This window comes from Oncorhynchus keta, chromosome 14, assembly GCF_023373465.1.
Source record: "Oncorhynchus keta strain PuntledgeMale-10-30-2019 chromosome 14, Oket_V2, whole genome shotgun sequence".
Classification (NCBI taxonomy): Eukaryota; Metazoa; Chordata; class Actinopteri; order Salmoniformes; family Salmonidae; genus Oncorhynchus; species Oncorhynchus keta.
The window spans coordinates 29,772,224-29,796,724 of NC_068434.1; the positions used below are offsets into that span (position 1 = coordinate 29,772,224).

Here is a 24,501-nt window from a genome sequence, read left to right on the forward strand (position 1 = left end):
CTGTGGTTGCCTATTTATTGCTTCCACACGGCTTCCAGTGGGTTGCCTTTTTGCTGAAGAGCACTGTCTATCTCCTCTCTCATTGGACTCGTAACCGGAAGGTTACGAGTTCAAACCCCCGAGCTGACAAGGTACAAATCTGTCGTTCTGCCTCTGAACAGGCAGTTAACCCACTGTTCCCAGGCCGTCATTGAAAATAAGAATATGTTCTTAACTGACTTGCCTGGTTAAATAAAGGTAAAATTTTAAAAAAAAACTCTCTGACAGAGAAGCCAGTCCAAGCTGCTGCACTTTTAAGATCAACTGGCTCCAGTGATGACACTGATCTCCATACCTCTACTGTTCTTCCACATATCTCTCTGTTGAGCTTGAAGACTTGACAAAGGTATCAGAGGGCAGAAGACCGTCCTCCTGTAATGTTATCAATTTGTAGGATAAAACATTTAGAAGATAGCATGTTTTACTAGTGATTAATTGAAAGTTGTTTGATCTGGCCACCGGTACCCTTTCATAAATCATTAGGGGCATGCCACCTCTAACGGTGGGTGGTAAGTCAAATTGTGGTTGGTAAGTCAAATTGTTACAAAGCGTTCTGGGGGAATACAATTATCTCTAGGCCAAGGTTAATTTACACATTGTTGGTAGTGTCATCGAGACGAGGTTACATTTTCCCACTGTAGATGGTGTTAAAACACCATAACATGAAGAAAGAAGTTTCAGACAAGGACATTTCTGTCTGTGTGAAAGTCTTGAGATTGGTTTAGCAGACAACTCATTAGTGATAGGGTGCCCACCAAAGGATACAGATACTCTCTTACTGTACTAGCTGCTCTGGTGGCTGAAAATTAGATCCATCTCATTACTTTTTACATGAAGTGGTTGAAAGGAAAAGCAGGTCGAGTGCATTGGTCCGTGCAAAATGTGGAGAGTAGAAATAATAACTTATGTAAAGTAAATTGAATCTGTCAGTCAGACTAAAAGAGCATAACCAATGCCATTTAGACTCTTAATATAGCCTGTTTTAGCGAATGTTTCTTACAGGTCTTAATACTATCCACTAAATTCTCAAAGTAGGCTTATATTGTTTGACAACATAGTGGCCTGAATGATACATCTGCAAGTTAGAAAAGTGAAACATCCCATTTGTAGTCTTGCTTATGTTGTCTGAAGAAAGAATGGCACTCTACAGTAACTGTGGTAAGACACTATCCTAATTGTAAAGTCCCACATTCCACGTTATTTCAGTGCCATCTGGTGGTGCTGTAGCCTAATCGAAACAGGTTTTTGCAGATTTTTCAGTTTTTTTTTTGGAGATATCAGATAAAATAAAAATGTTAGTGTCAGTCATAACTGGTAATTGCATGGTTTGAACACATTTAAATTTTGAGTTCGGCCTAACTAATCTATTAACATAAATTATAGTAACATGATATACAAAGAGCTGACCTTCCTTTAATATTTTGAAGTGTATAATAATAAGAACGTCTGGTCACAGTCTATCTAAAAGAAGTTACTCAGACCAAAATGTTTTTCAACATTGTGGCCGTACGTTCCTTTGTAGCGTCAACGTCAACGTTTTTTCACTTGCAATGGCTTGCGATTGGCTTATGGGGCTGTACGTAGTCTTCGACTGTACGTCGATTAGCTATTATAGTTGAGAAGCTCTATACGTACATGTTCTTTCTTCAGCGTTGCATGTTTTTCCACCAACAGACGATATTACGTTCTAGCTAGGAAAACAGAATTCAATAAAGAGTGGATAGCTCGTTGTATCACTATGGAGTCCTACGATATAATAGCAAATCAGCCTGTGGTGATTGATAATGTAAGTGGTTAACGTTAGCTAGCTCGCAAACATAATTTGTAGCTGACCTTAGTAAAAAATAAATGCATCACTCGCTAACGTTAGTCTGCGGTTCAATGTGGTTGCTGTCTTGTTTATACCCGTTAACTAGCTAGCTAACACTAGGTTGCTAGCAAGCTGTTTAACGTACACTAGCTAACGTTACATTGACATTTTAGTCATTTAGCAGATGCTCTTATCAAATGGCTAGTTATATTATCCGTACTCTTAATCCCGAACGATGTAGCCATCGCTACAATTAGTCCATTAATTAGATAACTAAAGCTAGCCAGGTGGGTTTCAGTGGATGGGTGGGACAACCACATATTTCAGTCATATAGCTATTGTAGTACTATAATTTAGCTCAGTAGCTACATTTACCTCAAACTTGCGAGCTAACGTTAGTATCAGCAAAGTCAGTGTTAGTAGGGGAAAACACGGTAAGGGTTACCATAACCCTAACCCCCACCCTAACCCTACATCTTTAGCAAACAATTTAATTTGCTAGTTACATAAATATAAACGTAACATGCAACAATTTCAAAGATTTTACTGAGTTAGTTCATATAAGAAAATCAGTCAATTGAAATAAACTCATTAGACCCTAATCTATGGATTTCACATGACTTGGAATACAGATTTGCATCTGTTAGTCACAGATGCCTTAAACAAAACAAAAAAATAGGGGTGTGGATTAGAATACCTGTCAGTATCTGGTGTGACCACCGTTTGCCTAAGCAACACATCTCCTTCGCAGAGTTGATCAGGCTGATTGTGGCCTGTGGAATGTTGTCCCACTCCTCTACAATGGTTGAATGAAGTTTCTGGATATTGGCGGGAACTGGAGCAAGCTGTTGTACATATCGATCCAGAGCATGCCAAACTTGCTCAATGGGTGACATGTTTGGTGAGTATGCAGGCCATGGAAGAACTGGGACATTTTCAGCTTCCAGCAATTGTGTACAGATCATTGCGACATGGGGCCAAGCATTATCAGGCTGAAACATGAGGTAATGGCGGCAGATGAATGGCACAACAATGGGCCTCAGGATCTCGTCACGGTATATTGCTGTCGAGAAAATGCAATCGTGTTCATTGTCCGTAGTTTATGTCTGCCCATACCATAACCCCAACGCCACCACGGGGCACTCTGTTCACAACGTTGACATCCGCAAACCGCTCGCCCACACGATGCCATACACTCTGCCATCTGCCTGGTACAGTTGAAACCACGATTAATCCGCGAAGCGCACACTTCTCCAGCATACCAGTGACTGTCGAAGGTGAGCATTTGCCCACCGAAGTCAGTCACAACGCCAAACTGCATTCAGGACAGGACCCTTGTGAGGACGATGAGCTTCCCTTAGGTTGTGCAAACCCACAGTTTCATCAGCTGTCCGGGTGGCTGGTCTCAGACGATCTCGCAGTTTAAGAAGCTGGTGTGGTTACGTGGTTGTGAGGCCGGTTGGACATACTGAAAAATGCTCTAAAATTACGTTAGAGGAAGCTTGTGGTAAAGAAATTAACGTTAAATTATCTGGCAACAGCTCTGGTGGATATTCCTGCTGTCAGCATGCCAATTGCATCCTCACTCAAACCTTGAAACATTTGGAACATTGTGTTGTGTGACTACTCTACATTTTATAGTGGCCTTTTATTGTCCCCAGCATAAGGTGCACCTACATATGCAATGATCATTCTGTTTAATCAGCTTCTTGATAGGCCACACATGTCAGGTGGATGAATTATCTTGGCAAATTAGAAAATCTCACTGACAGGGATGTAAACAAATTTGTTGCAATTGTAAGCAAAATTATTTTGTGCATATGGAACATTTCTGGGGTCTTATTTCAGCTCATGAAACATGGGACCAACAATTGTTTGCGTTTATATTTTTGTTCTGTGTAGATGAGGTAAATTAGCTAAAGCCAGAGTGAGAAATATTTGCTGAAGCCTCAGACTAGTTTTGCTCATCAGTCAGTAATTTAGTCTCGCTAGCTAAAATCTACTATAGCAGTTGGGAATGTGGGTGGTAACCAAGCTAACCTATAACTAACAGTTAGCTAACGGACGGGACGGTTGCATCCCCGACCCGGTTGCATCCCCGACCCATCCTCATCCCTATGCTAACTAGGGAAAGCATTAGCTATTATCTTGCTTGTCAGGGTGAGCTAGCTAGCTATCTAGCCAGCTATAATTAAGGCGTGAGCAATGAAAGAGAGGACATGAATGAGGATGGATAATTAGCTCCTCTAGGTTAGATGATCAGTTTCCGCTTCAGGCTACTTGAAATCAGCATCATTGGGAAATTAAATAAAGCTTAATTTACTTGTGCATCATTGTGTTACTGACTGTAGTCAAGCATTAGAGTACAATAATTGTGATGAACAACAAGGGAAATTATATTTTTTACTTCTGATACAGTAGTTTATAGGATTCTTGCGTGCTGGTGTTTCCCCCTCAGCACTGTCTCATGACATCACTATACAAACAAGAAGAACAGATGGTGTCAGAGCCACCCTCGGCCTCTATAATAAAATAGTTAATTTATGTAGCTAGCTTGCAAGGGGCCACATTTGGATTTTCTTACTTTCTCTTTCAGGGCTCTGGTGTTGTTAAAGCTGGTTTTGCAGGAGACCAGATCCCCAAATACTGCTTTCCAAACTAGTAAGATCACACACCTTCAGCCATCTCAACGCTATAATATTAAATACCTACAGTGCCTTCAGAAAGTATTCACATCTGACTTTTTCCACTTTTTGTTACAGCCTGAATTTGAAATGGATTAAATGTAGATTTTTTTTGTCTTTTGGGCTTACCTACAATAAATTCAAATTGGAATTATGTTTTTAGACACTTTTACAAATTAATTTTAAAATGAAAGCTGAAATATCTTGAGTCAAGTATTCAACCCCTTTGTTATGTCAAGCCTAAGTAAGTTCAGGGGTAAAATTGTTTTAACAAGTCCCATAATACACAAAGTTGCATGGACTCTGTGTGCAATAATAGTGTTTAACATGATTTTTGAATGACTACCTCATCTCTGTACCACACATACAATTATCTAATGTCCCCCATTCGAGTAGTGAATTTCAAACACAGATTCAACCGCAAAGACCAGGGAGGTTTCCCTGTGCCTTGCAAAGAAGGCCACCTATTGGTAAAATTTAAATAAAACAGACGTTGAATGTCTTTGAGCATGGTGAAGTTATACACCCAGTCACCGACAAAGATACAGGCGTCCTTCCCAACTCAGTTGCCAGACATCTCACCATGAGGCCAATGGTGACTTTTTAAAACAGTTAATTTCATAGCTGTGGTAGGAGAACTGAAGATGGCTCAACAACATTGTAGTTACTCCACAAAACTAACCTAATTGGAAGGAAAGGAAGCCTGTACAGAATATAAATTATTAAAAACATGCATCCTGTTTGCAACAAGGCACTAAAGTTTTACTGCAAAGAATGTGGCAGTGTTATGTTTGGGGCAAATCCAATAGAACATTTTCAAGCATAGTGATGGCTGCCTCATATTATGGTTATGCTTGTAATCGTTAACTGGGGAGTTTTTCAGGATAAAAAAACGGAATGCCAAAATCCTAGAGGAAAACCTGGTCAGCTTTCCACCAGACACTAGGAGATGAATCACCATACAGCAGCACAATAATCTCAAACACAAGGCCACATCCCCACTGGAGTTGCTTACCAAGAAGACAGTGAATTAAATCTGATTGAAAATCTATGGCAAGACTTGAGAATAAGTCGAGGGGTATTCATATTTTCTCAAGGCCCTGTAATGTATTTTACTGAAATGCTTTGATTAAATTAAAGTATGTAATATAATCCATGTCTTTACCTTTTAGTGTGGGTCGTCCCAAGCATGTTCGGGTGATGGCAGGTGCGCTGGAGGGAGATCTCTTCATTGGCCCAAAAGCAGAGGTATGTACAGTGTTTTCTAAGACCGATGCCCATGGCCCTATTGTGTAACTCATAATATAGGCTAATGGGCTTCATGTTGTATGCTTATATTTAGACCGTTATGACACTGAAGCGGTATTTTTAAACAATAATATAGTTATGGCCATTATTCCCAACACTTGTTGATCTCCATGTGGTTGTAGGAACACAGGGGACTTCTGTCTGTGCGGTACCCTATGGAGCATGGTATTGTTAAGGACTGGAATGACATGGAGCGCATCTGGCAATATGTGTACTCTAAGGAGCAACTACAGACCTTCTCTGAAGAGGTATTTTTCTCTGGTTTCTGTAACACACATTCTGGGTACTTTTAATTAGATCATGAGACGTAAGTAAGCATTTCACTGTATGGTCTACACCTGTTGTATTTGGCGTACGTAACAAATAACATCTGATTTTAGATGTTTTTTTTCTCTCAGGGTTTCTTGAAAGGTGAATATGAATGTGGGGTTTTGTTTTTAACTTTAACTGCATTGACTTTCTTTTCCATCTCTCCTAATGTTCTTTAGCATCCTGTGCTTTTAACAGAGGCCCCCTTAAACCCAAGTAAAAACCGTGAGCGTGCAGCAGAGGTGTTCTTTGAGACCTTCAATGTACCAGCGCTCTTCATCTCCATGCAGGCAGTATTAAGCTTGTAAGTTTGTCTGTCCTCTGTAGCTAGCTATCTTGCCTCTTGTTTGCCAGGGTAATGTTGGACATACCAGAACATTACAAAATGAATTCTCCAGAGGTTGAAAATCCAGGCTAATATGGCATGTATAATGCATTAATAACTGTAGAGAAATTCAAATTATGTATTAATCATTAGCATAAACAGTGGAACAGTTTTGAATATCTCTTTGGATATTGCAGATATGCCACAGGGCGGACAACAGGAGTGGTGCTGGATGCTGGTGATGGGGTAACCCATGCTGTGCCCATCTATGAAGGCTTTGCCATCCCTCACTCTATCATGCGGGTGGACATTGCTGGGCGGGATGTCTCACGCTACCTACGCCTGCTACTGCGCAAGGAAGGCTATGACTTCCACACTTCAGCTGAGTTTGAGGTTGTGCGGACTATCAAAGAGGTATGGATGGGGAGATTGTGTTATGTTTTTGATGGGGTAAAATGTGACAATTCTAGTCAAATAGTTTCAATCTTCTGGGCTGTCAAAGTGGATGTGTTTAATAACGCGTGACATGTTTATCGGCGTACATTTTTTTTATTCCATTCATTGCGAGTCCATTTCGTTTACCACGCTAGAAGTTAAGTGCATCTGTTTCCACACCAATCTTTTTAAGGGGAAACACGTCTATAGCAAAGAAGGTACAGTTGATGCTTGCGCCTTTATGTTGCTATGCCTCTAACCAAAATCTTGTAAAAGTTACTCCCAATATTACCGGAGCTATTTTTATTTTTTTTCTGCCCCAGATTCATGTGCATATCATGGGCCGTTTTAAACTACTCCTGAGCTGCTATTTTTTTGGTTTGAAAACAGACATTGTTTAGCTAGCTAGTCATGTTACCTTGCTAGCTAGCAACCTGATAACTTGACCAATGCACATATGTGGATGGCACAGGAAGAACTGAAGAGGAATATGCTACTCAAAAAGATGCTTCAAAGGTAGGCTGCATATGCAAGAGTGGTGTGAGTGAGAGGGCTGAATCTCAAACCAAACACTTGGCCCTTAACCCCTTTATCGAGAACCACTTGCTGTTGTGTTCGATAGTCAACACTTGAGTCTTCAAGTGTTTTGGCCAAAATGAGCATGTTGACAATGCGCACTCAACATCCTAACTGCCACTTGTCAATATTTAAAATCCATTTCCGAGCATTGTCTCCCACGACCTGTCTTGTAGTATGACTCGCTATGAAACACGGACCTGGGGCAGACACACTCCCTCCTGTTCTCCCTGTTCACCCATGTCTGCGTGGCCACACTCGTCTCATACTGAATGATCAACTCAACGACACAACCGTGGTAGGCTTGATTACCAACAATGACGAGACAGCCTACAGGGAGGAGGTGAGAGCCGTGGTGGAGTTGTGCCAGGAAATAACCTCTCCCTCAACGTCAATGAAACGAAGGAGCTGATTGTGGATGACAGGAAACAGCAGAGAGCGCACGTCCCCTTCCACATTGACTGGGCCGCAATGGAGAAGATCAAAAGCTTAAAAGTTTCTTGGTGTGCACACAACCTCGAATGGTCCCTTGAGTTCAGCACCTTTTCAATCTCAGGAGGCTGAAGAAATTTGGCCTGACCTTTAAGACCCTCAAACCTCTACAGCTGCACCATTGAGGGCATCCTGTCGGGCTGTATCACGGCCTGGTACTGCAATTGCACCGTCCTCAACCACAGGGCTCTCCAGAGGGTGGTGAGGTCAGCCCAACTCATCACTGGGGGCACACTGCCTGCCCTTCAGGACATTTACAGCTCCCGGTGTCACAGGAAGATCAAGGACCTTAACCACCTAAGCCACAGCCTGTTCACCCCGCTACAATCTAGAATAGGGTTCCCTAACTGCCGGCCGAATTTGGCCCTCGGGTGGTTTTATTTGGATCCTCAAGTTTTCTGAGCAAATAATATATACTACATACACTACCGGTCAAACGTTGTAGTACACCTACTCATTCCAGGGTCTTTCTTTATTTTTGCTATTTTCTACATTGTAGAATAATAGTGAAGACATCAAAACTATGAAATGACACATGCAATCATATAGTAACCAAAAAGTGTTAAACAAATCAAAATATATTTGAGATTCTTCAAATAGCCACCCTTTGCTTTGATGACAGCTTTGTACACTCTTGGCATTCTCTCAACCAGCTTCATGAGGTAGTCACCTGGAATGCATTTCAATTAACAGGTATGCCTTGTTAAAAGTTAAATAGTGGAATTTCTTTCCTTAATGTGTTTGAGCCAATCAGTTGTGTTGTGACACGGTAGGGGTGGTATACAGAAGATGGAGCTATTTGGTAAAAAGACCAAGTCCATATTATAGCAAGAACACCTCGAATAAGCAAAGAGAAATGACTGTCCATCATTACTTTAAGACATGAAGGTGAGCCAATATGGAACATTTCAAGAACTTTGAAAGTTTCTTCAAGTACAGTCGCAAAAACCATCAAGCGCTATGATGAAACTGGCTCTCATGAGGACCGCCACATGAATGGAAGACCCAGAGTTACCTCTGCTGCAGAGGATAAGTTCATTAGAGTTACCAGCCTCAGAAATTGCAGGCCAAATAAATGTTTCACAAAGTTCAAGTAACGGACATAGCTCAACATCAACTGTTCAGAGTAAATCAGGCCATCATGGTCGAAATTCTGCAAAGAAACCACTACTACTAAAGGACACCAATAAGAAGAGACTTACTTGGGGCAAAAACATGAGCAATGGATATTAGACCGGTGGAAATCTGTCCTTTTGGTCTGAATCCAAAGGTGTGATTTTTGCCTCCAACTGCCGTGTATTTGTGAGATGCAGAGTAGGTGAACGGATGATCTCTGGATGTGTGGTTCCCACCGTGAAGCATGGAAGAGGATGTGTGATAGTGTGGGGGTGCTTTGCTGGTGACACTGTCTGTGATTTATTTAGAATTCAAGGCACACGTAACCAGCATAGCTACCACAGCATTCACCAGCAATACACCATCCCATCTATTTCAGGCTTTGTGAGACTATCATTTGTTTTTCCACTGGACAATGACCCAACACACCTCCAGGCTGTGTAAGGGCTACTTGAGCAAGGAGGAGAGTGATTGAGTGCTGCATCAGATGACCTGGCCTCAAATCACCTGACCTCAACCCAATTGAGATGGTTTGGGATGAGTTGCACCGCAGAGTGAAGGAAAAGCAGCCAACAAGTGCTCAGCATATGTTAAAACTCCTTCAAGACTGTTGGAAAAGCATTCAAAGTGAAGCTGGTTGAGAGAATACCAAGAGGGTGCAAAGCTGTCAAGGCAAAGGGTGGCTACTTTTTAAAATCTAAAATATATTTTTATATGTTTAACACTTTTTTTTTGGTTACATGATTCTTTTTGTGTTTTGATGACTTCACTATTATTCTACAATGTAGAAAATAGTGGAAATAAAGAAAAAACCCTTGAATGCATAGGTGTATACCAACTTTTGACTGGTACTCTACATGTAGGTTGAGGTAAAGAGATATTAAACAGAGTAGCAGCTGTAAAAAGTGTGGGGGGGGGGGGCAATTCAAATAATCCGGGTAGCCATTTGATTTACTGTTCAGGAGTCTTATGGCTTGGCGGAAGAAGCTGTTAAGCCTTTTGGATTTAGACTTGACGCTCCGGTACCGCTTGTCGTGCGGTAGCAGAGAAGGATCGGCTATGACTAGGGTGGTTAGAGTCTTTGGCATTTTTTTGGGGCCTTCCTCTGACACCAAATCAAATTTACTTATATAGCCCTTCGTACATCAGCTGATATCTCAAAGTGCTGTCCTGAAAATCCAGCCTAAAACCCCACATTTTTGGACAAAGTTTTGGATTTTTGTTACGTAGATTAAAAAAAAAAGCTGTCCTTGAAACAGTCTTGATATGTTTGTCAAATGAGAGATCAGGGTCCAGAGTAACGCCGAAGTCCTTCAGTTTTATTTGAGACGACTGTACAACCATTAAGATTAATTGTCAGATTCAACAGAAGATCTCTTTGTTTTTTGGGACCGAGAACAAGCATCTCTTGTTTTGTCCGAGTTTAAAAGTAGAAAGTTTGCAGCCATCCACTTCCTTATGTCTGAAACACCGGCTTCTAGCGAGGGCAATTTTGGGGCTTCACCATGTTTCATTGAAATGTACAGCTGTGTGTCATCCGCATAGCAGTGAAAGTTAACATTATGTTTACGAATGACATCCCCAAGAGGTAAAATATATAGTGAAAACAATCGTGGTCCTAAAACGGAACCTTGAGGAACACCGAAATTTACAGTTGATTTGTCAGAGAACAAGCAATTCACAGAGACAAATTGATATCTTTCCGACAGATACGATCTAAACCTTGCCAGAACTTGTCCGTGTAGACCAATTTGGGTTTCCAATCTCTCCAAAAGAATGTGGTGATCGATGGTATCAAAAGCAGCACTAAGGTCTAGGAGCATGAGGACAGATGCAGACCTGATATATAGGTTCTGGATGGCAGGAAGCTTGGCCCCAGTGATGTACAAGGACGTACGCACTACCCTCTGTAGTGCCTTGTGGTCGGAGGCCGAGCAGTTACCATACCAGACAGTGATGCAACCATTCAGGATGCTCTCAATGGTGCAGCTGTAAAACTTTTTGAGGATCTGAGGACCCATGCCAAATCTCCTGATGGGAAATAGGTTTTGTCGTACCCTCTTCATGACTGTCTTGGTATGTTTGGACCATGCTAGTTCATTGGTGATGTGGACTACAATGATCTTGAAGCTCTCAACCTGTTCGACAAAGGCCCCGTCGATGAGAATGAGGGTGTGCTCGGCCCTCCTTTTCCTGTAGTCCACGATCATCTCCTTTGCCTTGATCACGTTGAGGGAGAGGTTGTTTTCCTGACACCACACTGCCAGGTCTCTGACTTCCCCCCTATAGGCTGTCTCGTCGTTATCGGTGATCAGGCCTACCACTGTTGTCATCGGCAAACTTAATGATGGTGTTGGAGTTGTGCTTGGCCAGGCAGTTATAGGTGAACAGAGCGTACCGGAGGGAACTGAGCACCCCTGAGGGGCCCCTGTGTCGAGGATCAGTGTGCGTATGTGTTGTTACCTACCCTTACCACCTGGGTGCGACCTGTCAGGAATTCCAGGATCCAGTTGCAGAGGGAGATGCTTAGTCCCAGGGTCCCTAGGTTAGTGATGAGCTTTGAGGGCACTATGGTGTTGAACGCTAAGCTGTAGTCAATGAATAGCATTCTCATGTAGGTGTTCCTTTTGTCCAGGTGTGGAGTGCAATAGAGATTGCGTCATCTCAGGATCTGTTGTGGTGGTATGCAAATTGGAGAGGGTCTAGCGTTACTGGGATAATGGTGTTGTGAGCCATGACAAGTCTTTCAAAGCACTTCATGGCTACAGACACGAGTGCTACGGGTCGGTAGTCATTTAGGCAGGTTACCGTAGTGTTCTTGGGCACAGAGACTATGGTGGTCTGCTTTAAACATTTTGGTGTCACAGACTCGGATAGGGAGAGGTTGAAAATGTCAGTGAAGACACTAGCCAGTTGGTCTGTGCATGCTCTGAGTACACATCCTGGTAATCCGTCTGACCATGTGGTCTTGTGGATGTCGACCTGTTTTAAAGGTCTTACTCACGTTGGCTACGGAGAGCGTGATCACACTGTCGTCCGGAACATCTGGTGCTCGCATGCGTGGTTGGGAAATGATGTAAATATATCACTAGCCACTTTAAACAATGCTACCTTATATACCCTACATTATTCATATATGCATACGTACGTATATACTGTACTCTATCATCGACTGCATCCTTATGTAATACATGTATCACTAGCCACTTTAACTATGCCACTTTGTTTACATACCCATCTCATATGTATATACTGTACTCGACACCATCTACTGTATCTTGCCTATGCTGCTCTGTACCATCACTCATTCATATATCCTTATGTACATATTCTTTATCCCCTTACACTGTGTATAAGACAGTAGTTTTGGAATTGTTAGTTAGATTACTTGTTGGTTATTACTGCATTGTCGGAACTAGAAGCACAAGCATTTCGCTACACTCGCATTAACATCTGCTAACCATGTGTATGTGACAAATAAAATTTGATTTGATTTGGTTCAGTGTTACTTGCTTCGAAGTGAGAGTTGAAATTATTTAGCTCGTCTGGTTGGCTCGTGTCACTGGGCAGCTCACGGCTATGGTTTCCTTTTGTAGTCTGTAATAGTTTGCAAGCCCTGCCACATCCGACCTGCGTCTGAGCCGGTGTAGTACGATTCAATCTTAGTCCTGTTGTCGTGTCTTTGGCTATGCCGGATTAAGTGATATGACATGCTATTCTATAAAATCCTTTCTCCGTAATTAATATTACCTTATTGAGCTAATCATGTAAATGTAATTAACTAGAGAGTCGGGGCACCACAAAATAATATTTATAAAGCTGTTATCTTCCGAATAAACTCTTAAAGACCTAGTAATATTTTACATCAATAGCAGTCGATATTAATCGTCACCTTAATTCGGTCTCATCTGAAAGTTGTAAATTCTTGGTTGTCTTCACGAACTCTGGCTAACAAGTTGAAATCAGCAATACAAAATTGGGTTTAATTATTTATTTACTAAATACCTAACTAATCACTCAATTACATATACACAGAATGAATTATACCTTGATTACAAATTACGTCATAAAGGAAAACGTCCCTAGCGGGCGGAACAGATATTACAGCTGGTTACACAAAAGAAAATGGGCTGGAAGACTGAGGGACAAAGGGAGAAGCTGTGGGACAAAGGGAGAAGCTGTGCTATCGTAAATACAGTATCTTATGCATTCTAAATGACCGCCCATTTGGAAAAGGAAAATGCAATAAATATTTCCTCTGAGCTGCGCTTTGGTAGGTTGGTGGTAGATGGAAGGCCATGTTGCCAAACCGAGTCCTTTGTCCTTTGAAGAATGGTGGTCAATTGGATACGTTGTAGTAACGTTGTTGTGTGGTTGATCGGGATACTGTGTCTGTTCTTTCCTAGCCCGCGTTTGCAGCTGCTGTTACGAACTCAACGGCTAGGAGGTATCACTTCTGCAGTGAATAAGAGTTCAAAGTTCATACCATTCGCAACCAAAGCTCACTCTGAGGTTGGCTTAGTTCTGTAGTTGACATGTTAGTCCTTTTAACGCAGAGGCTGCAGACCTCACATACATGGAACAGGAGGTTATGTTTTCGTCAAGGCTTTATATAGTGGAGCGAGAAGGGTGTGTCTGAAAAGTTTTATAACCCATGTCTCTTCACAGGAGCAGGCCACTGATTGAGCAGAGCCCTAACCTTATGAAAACCCAAATCTCTCATTTGGAAGCTAAAATTACATTTAATCTCTTCACCAATCATTTTATATTCAAACATTTAAATTGAACAATTCCATGTGAATCCGATAACTCTGTGTAGACTTTCCACTGTAGAGTTTGTCATCCTATCATCGATGAGAATGTCTCAGATGACAACCGAACTGACATCATATTCATTAAGTACCACCACATATGTTCAATTGGTCGGATTACCAGAATATAGTTAATTCCCCCCCCCCTTCTGATGTTCCCGTAATCTCTATTCTGAAAGCCAAGGGGTTTTCAAATGTCACATCAGTAGGGTAGAGAGGAAAAAGGGGGGGAAGAGGTATTTATGACTGTCATAAACCTACCCCCAGGCCAACGTCATGACATTGACGGTTTGCCTGTTTTGATGGTTCGTCAGAGGGCATAGTGGGATTTCTTATAAACGTCCGGGTTAGAGTCCCGCTCCTTGAAAGTGGCAGCTCTACCCTTTAGCTCAGTGCAGATGTTGCCTGTGATCCATGGTTTCTGGTTGGGGTATGGTCACTGTGGGGACGATGTCATCGATGCACTTATTGATGTGGTGTGCTCCTCAATGCCTTCGGAAGAATGCACAAGGTGCTCCTTTGTAATGATCATGCTGTTTACTCAGCTTGTTGATATGCCACACCTGTCAGGTGGATGGATTGTCTTGGCAAAAGAGAAATAATCACTAACAGAGAAGTTAACATATTTGTGCACAATATTTTAGAGAAACAAGCTTTTTGTGTGTTGAAAATTTCTGGTCTCTTTTGTTTCAGATCATGAAACATGGGACCAACACTTTCCATGTTCCACTTATATTTTTGTTCTGTGTATATTTATATTCCTCACTCTATTTTATCATTTATTTATATTTTTGATTGTTTTGTATTGCTTGGTACAAAACAATTACTGCACTTTGAGCTAGAAACAAAAGTATTTCGCTGTACCTGTCATAACATCTGCATATCTGTGTATGTGACCAATAAACTTGATTTTATTTGATTGAGAATACCTGAAGTTAACAGTACTTAAAGGTGTGTGTGTGAGGCGGTTGGTGCAGTTTCAGATGAGGACGATATTATTATTTTTTCTCGTAACCATGGCCTTATTTCTATTACAGCATATTGGATGATTGTCATTCATATTCAATTTACCCCGTTCAATTGAACATTTATAGGTTTAGTCTACTACATGATACTGTAATTTTTCCTATACCCATCATGAGAGTTTCTACAACCTAGCCTATGAATTAAAGTTTACAACTTAATTGCACACAGGTCGAGAGAAATGAGGTGACACATGGACAGTGACACATTCAATACTGCCTTCTACACTTTTGCCTGCATCTAGCTGATCTAGGGTGTAATGATAAGTCCAACATTTGCAAACAAGTTACTATTGGAGAAATCCAGGTATATTTATCTTGATTTTGTTTAGTTTGCATCACTCTTTTTGAGACGGGTGTTTTAGTAGGGAAAACCAGCAAGCTAGCTAAGTAAGTGGGGAAAAAATATGAAACAGTTCTCTTTTGCTTTATTTTTTTATAAATTAATTTGTTCAAAACTGTTCAGCTATTATCTATCTCTCTGAGTCAACTCCTCACCACATTTTATGTTCTGCAGTGCTAGCTAGCTGCAGCTTATGTTCTCAGTACTTTCATTGGGTGGACATGTCAGTTCATACTGCAAGAGCTCTGATAGGTTGGAGGACGTTCTTCCGGAAATTGTCAATATTACTGTGGAAGTCTGTGGAAGGTGGTGAGAACCATGAGCCTCCTGTGTTTTGTATTGAAGTCCATGTACCCAGATGAGGATGGAAGCTAGCTGTCCTTTGGCTACACGATAGTGCTACTCTAGAGTGCTGTTGTGGCTACTGTAGATATTCAATACAAAACAGTCATCTTAAATCAGTTAATTGGTAGCGTGTGTGTATGTACAGTGGGGCAAAAAAGTATTTAGTCAGCCACCAATTGTGCAAGTTCTCCCACTTAAAAAGATGAGAGGCCTGTAATTTATCATAGGTACACTTCAACTATGACAGATAAAAGAGAAGAAAAATCCAGAAAATCACACCGTAGGATTTTTAATGAATGAATTTGCAAATTATGGTGGAAAATAAGTATTTGGTCAATAAAAGTTTCTCTACTTTGTGTTATACCCTTTGTTGGCAATGACGGAGGTCAAACGTTCTCTAAGTCTTCACAAGGTTTTCACACACTTGCTGGTATTTTGGCCCATTCCTCCATGCAGATCTCCTCTAGAGCAGTGATGTTTTGGGGCTGTTACTGGGCAACACGGACTTTCAACTCCCTCCAAAGATTTTCTATGGGGTTGAGATCTGGAGACTGGCTAGGCCACTCCAGGACCTTGAAATGCTGGGTGGGGGGGGTCAGCCTGACAGTGCTCAGAGCATATGCCGTACACTGCATCAAATTGGTCTGCATGGCCGTCGTCCCAGAAGGAAGCCTCTTCTAAAGATGATGCACAAGAAAGTCCGCAAACAGTTTGCTGAAGACAAGCAGACTAAGGACATGGATTACTGGAACCATGTCCTGTGGTCTGATGAGACCAAGATTAAACTTATTTGGTTCAGATGGTGTCAAGTGTGTGTGTGCCGGCAACCAGGTGAGGAGTACAGACAATTGTGTCTTGCCTACAGTCATGATTGGTGGTGGGAGTGTCATGGTCTGTGTCGTTGCATGAGTGCTGCTGGCACTCTGCACACATCAACAACTGACACCCACGAAGCATCGTTACCCATCGCTCCACAAAAGCAGTGGCCCTTGCAGAGCAAGGGGAACAACTTCTTCAGGTCTCAGAGCGAGTGACCGATTGGAACACTATTAGCGCGCACCACCGCTAATGTTACGAATCCCTTTTGGCCCGACAGTCTCGGGGGGATGGTAATGAGACCCGTAACATAACTCATGCAATTTATAATAGTGCCAAAGTAAAAGTGAGAACGAAATAACTACGATAACTGAAATCTACCGTCAAACTCAAGGTTTATTTGTAAACACACAGTAATGGGGGGAGAAGCAGGAAAAGGGGCTGGACCCAAGGAAAGAAACAATAAGTATTTAAAAAATACCTAAGCTAGACTAGCCTACTTTAACAACAGCTAACTAACCAAAAATACAGGGGGTGGTCTGCCCAGTTCTAACTAGTGTATTTAACAAAGTCTACCTACGGGTAGTGTATGCCCATGGGCGACTTGTCTTGGTTTCCCCTTTTCCCACCAGAAATCAAACACAAACACCATAACAATACTCACAGGTGACGACAAAGTGCTATGGAGGTGCTCAAACAAACGAGAGGTTAATACACAATGAGCGAGTGAAACACAGAGACCAACAGACATGGCATTTACAGAGAGATTGAGCTCTAGAGCAAACAACTGACAGGGTTTTTAAACCAAGGGAAAGGAACTGTGATAGGGTAGGAAACAGGAGGAGGTGTGTCTTCTGACTGATGATTGGATTGGTGACTGATTGGGGAGTGATGATTTTCACCTGTGAGGGGAGAAGGAGAGAACACAGGATACATACACACACACACAGGATACCTGTATCCGTAACAGCTAACTATTTCACATCGGTTACACTCACCCCCCTTTTGCGCAGCAACCAGTGATCCGCATCACGGCATCAATGTAACAGTATAACTTTCGTCCGTCCCCTCGCCCCGACCCGAGCTCGAACCAGGGACCCTCTGCACACATCAACAACAGCCACCCCCGAAGCATCATTACCCATCGCGCCACACGCAGAGCAAGGGCAACAACTACTTCAGGTCTTCAGGTCCCACCGCTAACTAGCTAGCCATTTCACATCGGTTACATGTATATATGTGTGTGGGTGTCTCTTATTAATTTAACTTAATATTATTATTATTATTTTAACTTAATATAATACACAATCTATTTATTCTCAAATAAATATTGAAACATGTTAAATTTGGTTTAAATAATGCAAAAACACAGTGTTGGAGAAGAAAGTAAAAGTGCAGTATGTGCCATGTAAAAAAAGCTAACATTTTAAGTTCCTGGCTCAGAACATGTGAACATATGAAAGCTGATCACATACGGTGATCGCTACATAAATAGTCATATTAAACATTCATGAAAATACAAGTGTCTCACATGGGTCGAAAGCCTAGAATCTTGCTAATCCAACTGCGTTGTCAGATTTAAAAAAGGATTTACTGCGAAAGGATTTAATGCGATTATCTGAGAACAAAGCCCCATTAAAAAAAAAGCTATTTCAACCAGCACAGGCGTAACATCACAAATTGCAATAAAATTAATTGTTTATCTTTGACGATCTTCCTCTGTTTGCAATCCCAATGCTCATTGTTACACAATGAATGGTCTTTTGTTTGATAAAATCCATTTTTATAGCCCAACACGAAACATTTTGTGAACCGCTTGTCGTGAATTCCGTCTCATTCCATTTTCGACGACACATTCGATGTAAATACACACACTAAACGTGACTTTTCCAGTCATGTTTGGTTTCATTGCAATCAACAATGACCACTGATCGTCTTGAAATCTAGCTGGGTAGATAGCCAATGAGCTGAGGTAAACAGAAATATGTCATGTTTATGTGTTGGAAGACCAACCCATGTAGTAAACTCCGGCGTAAGGAGGTTCATTCGCCATTGAAGATTCATACCGGAAGGAGCCACATGTTACGTACAATGTTGTTTTGGTAAAGCGCATCTTCAGCTGTTTATATATCAATCAGTATGGCGACTAAGTCAGGGAAAGCTAAATCGAAGTCTAGATCTACAGATGTACACACAATTTTAGAAGAAATTGATCGGGTAAGTGAGACAGATTGTTGGAGGACGATTCATTTAGCGATTCCCAAATGGAGGAATATTTTTTTAACAGAAAGGACATCGTTTTGGATTAATAATAGAAAATATTATTTGTGACATGAAATAGCCTATTTGAGGCTGTTGAGGGGAGGGCAGGCCCACAACAATGGCCAAAGTGAAATGGAGACAGTAGATACAGCTGGTCTGTTGTAATATAATAAAGACAGATCTAGCTGGTCTGTCATAATATAAATGAGACAGTAGATCTAGCAGGTCTATAATAATACATTCAACCTTATGTTCCCTGTACTATATATAATGTGTGTTTATTATACCTGTTGATACAGGGCTCATATGTGAAACTATTCTAACTGAAAATTTTCTCTCACAGTAACACTGACTCCGAATGGGAGCCCCCAGTGCCAAGGTGTCCATCCCCCACTGAAGCTGGTTCATCCAGCTCCTGCCACAAGTGGTGTTCATCTGCCCAAATGTATTTCTGCAGGCATGGATGTGCCTCAGGGTCTAAAGGGCACAGCATGGAGGCGTCGCTGTGTTCTTTGCAAAAATAAGTCCCCCATCACCTGCACCACATGCTTGGTGACCCTCTGCTTTATAGCAGAAATAGACTGCTATGGCACCTGGCATCAGGGGGGGGGGGGTGTTAAAATACCATTTTGGTATTTTGTGTGTAGTTATTCCATTCAAAATGTATAACTTCACCAATTTGGCCACTTGGATACATTTGGGCTACTTGTGTGGGACACCTGGGTGACTTCATGATAAATGTCATGTAGCACACTCATTTTGGAAGTTATCATTCTGAAACGTTGCACAAGTACTGTTGCCCTCTTATGTTTTTCACTGAAATGGTTCCCATCATCCTATCTGAATGTTTGTTTTGTCTTGTTCATTTTGAGAAGACAAAAACATGTGTTTTTTTCATTGTATTATCTAAACCAGATCTATTGTGTTATTCTCCTACATTCAATTCACATTTACACAAACTTCAGAGTGTTTTCTTTCAAATGAAACCAAGAATATGCATATCCTTGGTCCTGGGCCTGCGCCACAGGCAGTTAGATTTGGGTATGTCTTCAGGCGGAAATTGAAAAAAGTAGGGGGGTAAGAGGTTAAGACGTTTTAGGTTGTAGTTATAGGAATTATGACACGTCAACTATTTCTGTCTACCATTTGTATTTCATATTCCTTTGACTATTGGATGGTCTTATAGGCACTTTAGTATTGCCAGCCTAATCTCTGGAGTTGATAGGCTTGAAGTCATAAACAGCGATGTGCCTCAAGCATTGCTAAGAGCTGCTGGCAAAGTCAATAAAGTGCTGTTTGAATTAATACTTACGAGCCTGCTGCTGCCTACCACCGCTCAGTCAGACTGCTATATCAAATCATAGACTTAATTATAATATAGACACAGAAATATGAGCCATTAATATGGTCAAGTCCGGAAACTATCATTTCGAAAACAAAACGTTTATTCTTTCAGTGAAATACAGAGCCGTTCCTTTTTTATCGAACGGGTGACAACCCTAAGTCTAAATAGTGCTGTTACATTGCACAACCTTCAATGTTATGTCATAATTATGTAAAATTCTGGCAAATTAGTTCACATTTCGCAACGAGCCAGGCGGCCCAAACTGTTGCATATACCCTGACTCTGCTTGCGCTGAACGCAAGAGAACAAGCTAGTTAACCTAGTAATATCATCAACCATGTGTAGTTAACTAGTGATTTTGTGAAGATTTGTTTTTTATAAGTTTAATGCTAGCTAGCAACTTACCTTGTCTCCTTGCAGCCACAAGGTCCTTTTGACACTGCACTCGCATAACATGTGGTCAGCTTGCCACGCAGTTTCCTCGTGGATTGCAATGTAATCAGGTCCAAAAAAGCTGATTACCGATTGTTATGAAAACTTGAAATCGGCCATGTCAATTAATTAACCGGTCGACCTCTAGAAGAAATCTTCCATTAGGGCCAAATTCAAAAATTCTGATTAACTTGTTTGACAACCCCTACAATCTTCACTAGACACTCTGTCAGTCCTGTTATTTAGATTTTTGATTCAACCTTTGTCCTTGACATCTGTCACTTTTATCTTGTTTACCTCTGCAGAGAGCATGCTACCTATCTCTGAACCCACAGAAAGATGAAACCTTGGAGACGGAGAAGGCACAGTACACTCTTCCTGATGGCAGCACATTGGATGTGAGTCATTTTAGATGCATTCGCAACATGTATTGTTCTGAAAGTTGTTCAATATTGCTATTTTGACATGGCACGTAAACTTTTGTATTTATACCAAAGTATTGACAGCTTGTTATACCCTGTGTAGATTGGCCCTGCTCGATTCCGAGCTCCAGAGCTTCTCTTCCGTCCAGACCTGATAGGGGACGAGAGTGAAGGAATCCACGAGGTTCTGGCTTTTGCCATTCAGAAGTCAGACATGGACCTGCGACGTACACTCTTTTCCAACATTGTCCTCTCTGGGGGCTCCACTCTCCTCAAAGGTATTCATTAGAATTCTTTCCCACCAATTACATATTGAGGACTGGCAAACAACAAATGTTTCACTCCACTCCTTAAGCATTGGCTAATTGTCTTCATCTTGTTTTACATGTTTTCTTTCCCTAAGGTTTTGGTGATCGATTGTTAAGTGAAGTGAAAAAGTTGGCACCCAAAGATGTGAAAATAAAGGTATTTGCTGCCCTAACCTTGGGGACTCGCAGCAATTTCAATGTATTAAATGCTTAATGTTGGTTCAACAATTATCATCCATTTCTGAACTAGTTGTGCTGTGTCACAGTCCATTTATTTCCCCGTGTTACTCTTTGTTAGATCTCTGCACCCCAAGAACGACTCTACTCCACGTGGATAGGGTAAGTAACATCATGTGATCAGCCACAGACTAAACAGATTAGTCTCTGTTTCCAGAGTTATGATCCTCTCTTGTTGCATGCTTGAAGGGGCTCCATCCTTGCGTCACTGGACACCTTCAAGAAGATGTGGGTGTCAAAGAAGGAGTATGAGGAAGACCGAGCACGTGCCATCCATCGGAAGACCTTCTGAAGAGGTGGGCGGTGCTCCTATTATGCCCAAAAACCTCTGGTTCAAGTCCACCAACTACTCAACTACACCCCCTTCCCCATTACCCCTATGATAAGGAGAGTTCATGGCTCCCTATGGCATGCCTTCTACAGACTCCCCTCCACACGCCAAATGACGGGGACACTGGCCAGGACTGGCAAAGTGTTGGGCAGCCATTACCAGACAGACCCAGAACCTGTCCCAATGACAAGGCTTTATGTTGCATCTCTTGATATTGTGGACTTTCCTTATTTTTAAGGTTTAAGCAAATTCTGTATTTATTCTACGATTTGTTATGCCCCATATGAAATGGATCATAAAATTCTTAACTTAAATGGCAATGAAGGGGAACGTTCTGCTTTACTTTGATGTATAGATTCAATTAAGAGATGTGTTTTTACCTTTTGGGTTTTGTTACTGTGGCACATTAAACATAGTGTGCAAAGACACCTTAAGAACTACTTGTTATAAAGTTATTTCTTTATTTCCCACTGTCTGAATATCCATCAGTGTCTTTCAACTGTCCATCAGTGTCTTTTCAAGTTTCAAACATTTACATTTACATTACATTACATTTAAGTCATTTAGCAGACGCTCTTATCCAGAGCGACTTACAAATTGGTGCATTCACCTTATGACATCCAGTGGAACAGCCACTTTACAATAGTGCATCTAAATCTTTTAAGGGGGGTGAGAAGGATTACTTTATCCTATCCTAGGTATTCCTTAAAGAGGTGGGGTTTCAGGTGTCTCCGGAAGGTGGTGATTGACTCCGCTGTCAAACCCAAGTTGATGTAAATTGTATTGAAAATATTTGATTGGTTTATCACCTGGTGCCATTTAATCAATGTTTAATCAATGTTGTTAGGGAATTAAACATTAAATCTTGAGTGGACCACATGAGTTAAAAGCACTTTCAGTGTTGTGCTGATGGAGAATATTCTGACTGAATTCATGTTCCAAAGCTGCATGGTTTGCTAAACTTTTAAACTGGATTGAAGGTGACATGACAATGGGTCAGTTGTCATGCTTTTTCTGGCAGATGTTTGCAAGCTAAACAGAATTGGTATTAGTGACTTCATTTTAGATCAACATATGTATTGTGTTAGTTTCAAGGTTAACAGTTTGACCATATCCTGCTGGCATAACTCTTAGAGGCAAATACTAACACTAATAACAGTATTGCTGAAATATGATTTTTTAATTGAGTTGTACATTGGAGCGTTGCTAGCACTTTAATTGAGTCAATTTAGTTACAATAAATGAGTGCACTCTGCTGGGATGTGATTATGTTTATTATGCTGAATACATTAGCAATGCAAGATTTTGATTAAAATGGCAAAATAATATACATTTGCACTACCTTTTATTTTATCAGTTTCTTTGGTGTGGAAAAGGGGATCCTTGGGGTGTCCAACTCTGACATTGCGCCATTGAGGTTGAAATTTAAAATGGGTTTAAAAAGGGTTAAATTAGGGGTAGTATCAAGTGTAATGATGTCCCAAGGATTCCAATTATCACCTACCATGGGTGTGTTCCACCAAAGATTATGAATATACTGACAAGCCACGTCTCTCCGCCCTAACAATTGGAGTCATCCATCCTCTGGATTGGTGGATACATCTCATTATTGTAATCCTTTTTTTAAACACAAACTATATATCACAACTAGTTCTATAGCAGATTAGTAAAAATTGCCTTTTTCCCTTCAGATTACCTTACTTTCAGTTATTTGAAAATGAAATCCTCTCTAAAATATCACTATTTTTAAAACAAGCCATAGAAAGTTGTTTGCAAATTCAGTTTTATTCACCAGAAAAGACTAAACAAATATTCTGTTTTTTTTTAAAGTTATTTTTAGATGATTTTTAAAATGTAAAATCTTTGTAAATAATATAAATAAAACTAGTGGAGTTGTCACACATGCAGTTAACAAAATGACATTAAAATGTCTGCTCTAGAGAGCGTATGGAACTTGTCTGTCAGCCCTGCATTAAATACCAAAATTGGCAAAAGAAAATTGTGCTAAATAAAAATATGCTAGTTTAATTTCAGGACCAAAAAATGGACAGCTTCACAATAGAGGTTTCAAAATAGTTGGAAGGAGATTTTCAATGTAGAAAACAATGCCAGAAATGTTTTTATTCAATTTAAATTATACTAAATTCTTGCAACCAATAGAATGTTATACACTGCTCAAAAAAAAGGGAACAGTAAAATAACATCCTAGATCAGAATGAAATATTCTTATGAAATACTTTTTTCTTTACATAGTTGAATGTGCTGACAACAAAATCACACAAAAATTATCAATGGAAATCAAATTTATCAACCCATGGCAGTTTGGATTTGGAGTCACACTCAAAATTAAAGTGGAAAACCACACTACAGGCTGATCCAACTTTGATGTAATGTCCTTAAAACAAGTCAAAATGAGGCTTAGTAGTGTGTGTGGCCTCCATGTGCCTGTATGACCTCCCTACAACGCCTGGGCATGCTCCTGATGACGTGGCGGATGGTCTCCTGAGGGATCTCCTCCCAGACCTGGACTAAAGCATCCGCCAACTCCTGGACAGTCTGTGGTGCAACATGGCATTGGTGGATGGAGCGAGACATGATGTCTCAGATGTGCTCAATTGGATTCAGGTCTGGGGAACGGGCGGGCTAGTCCAAGAGCCTTGCTCTTGCAGGAACTGCTGACACACTCCAGCCACATGAGGTGTAGCATTGTCTTGCATTAGGAGGGACCCAGGG

General features: G+C 41.0%; 1 protein-coding gene across 4 annotated transcripts; it reads left to right on the plus strand.

Moving 5' to 3' along the window:
- The first annotated feature begins 1,656 nt into the window (after positions 1-1,656).
- On the plus strand, positions 1,657-22,238 carry LOC118393169 (beta-centractin-like). 4 transcript variants are annotated; one of them, XM_035785557.2, is made up of 12 exons: positions 1,677-1,825; positions 2,601-2,750; positions 4,446-4,510; positions 5,706-5,781; positions 5,964-6,089; positions 6,330-6,454; positions 6,673-6,889; positions 20,776-20,868; positions 20,996-21,170; positions 21,296-21,357; positions 21,499-21,539; positions 21,627-22,238. In XM_035785557.2, exons 4-12 carry the CDS (start codon positions 5,734-5,736, stop codon positions 21,727-21,729), a joined length of 990 nt encoding a protein of 329 aa, XP_035641450.1. In that variant the 5' UTR covers positions 1,677-1,825; positions 2,601-2,750; positions 4,446-4,510; positions 5,706-5,733; the 3' UTR covers positions 21,730-22,238. The 4 variants fall into 4 exon arrangements, with proteins under 4 accessions (XP_035641449.1, XP_035641450.1, XP_035641451.1 ...); XM_035785556.1 differs by lacking the exon at positions 2,601-2,750 and having other exon boundaries at positions 1,657-1,825; XM_035785558.2 differs by lacking the exon at positions 4,446-4,510.
- Positions 22,239-24,501: the final 2,263 nt, after the last annotated feature.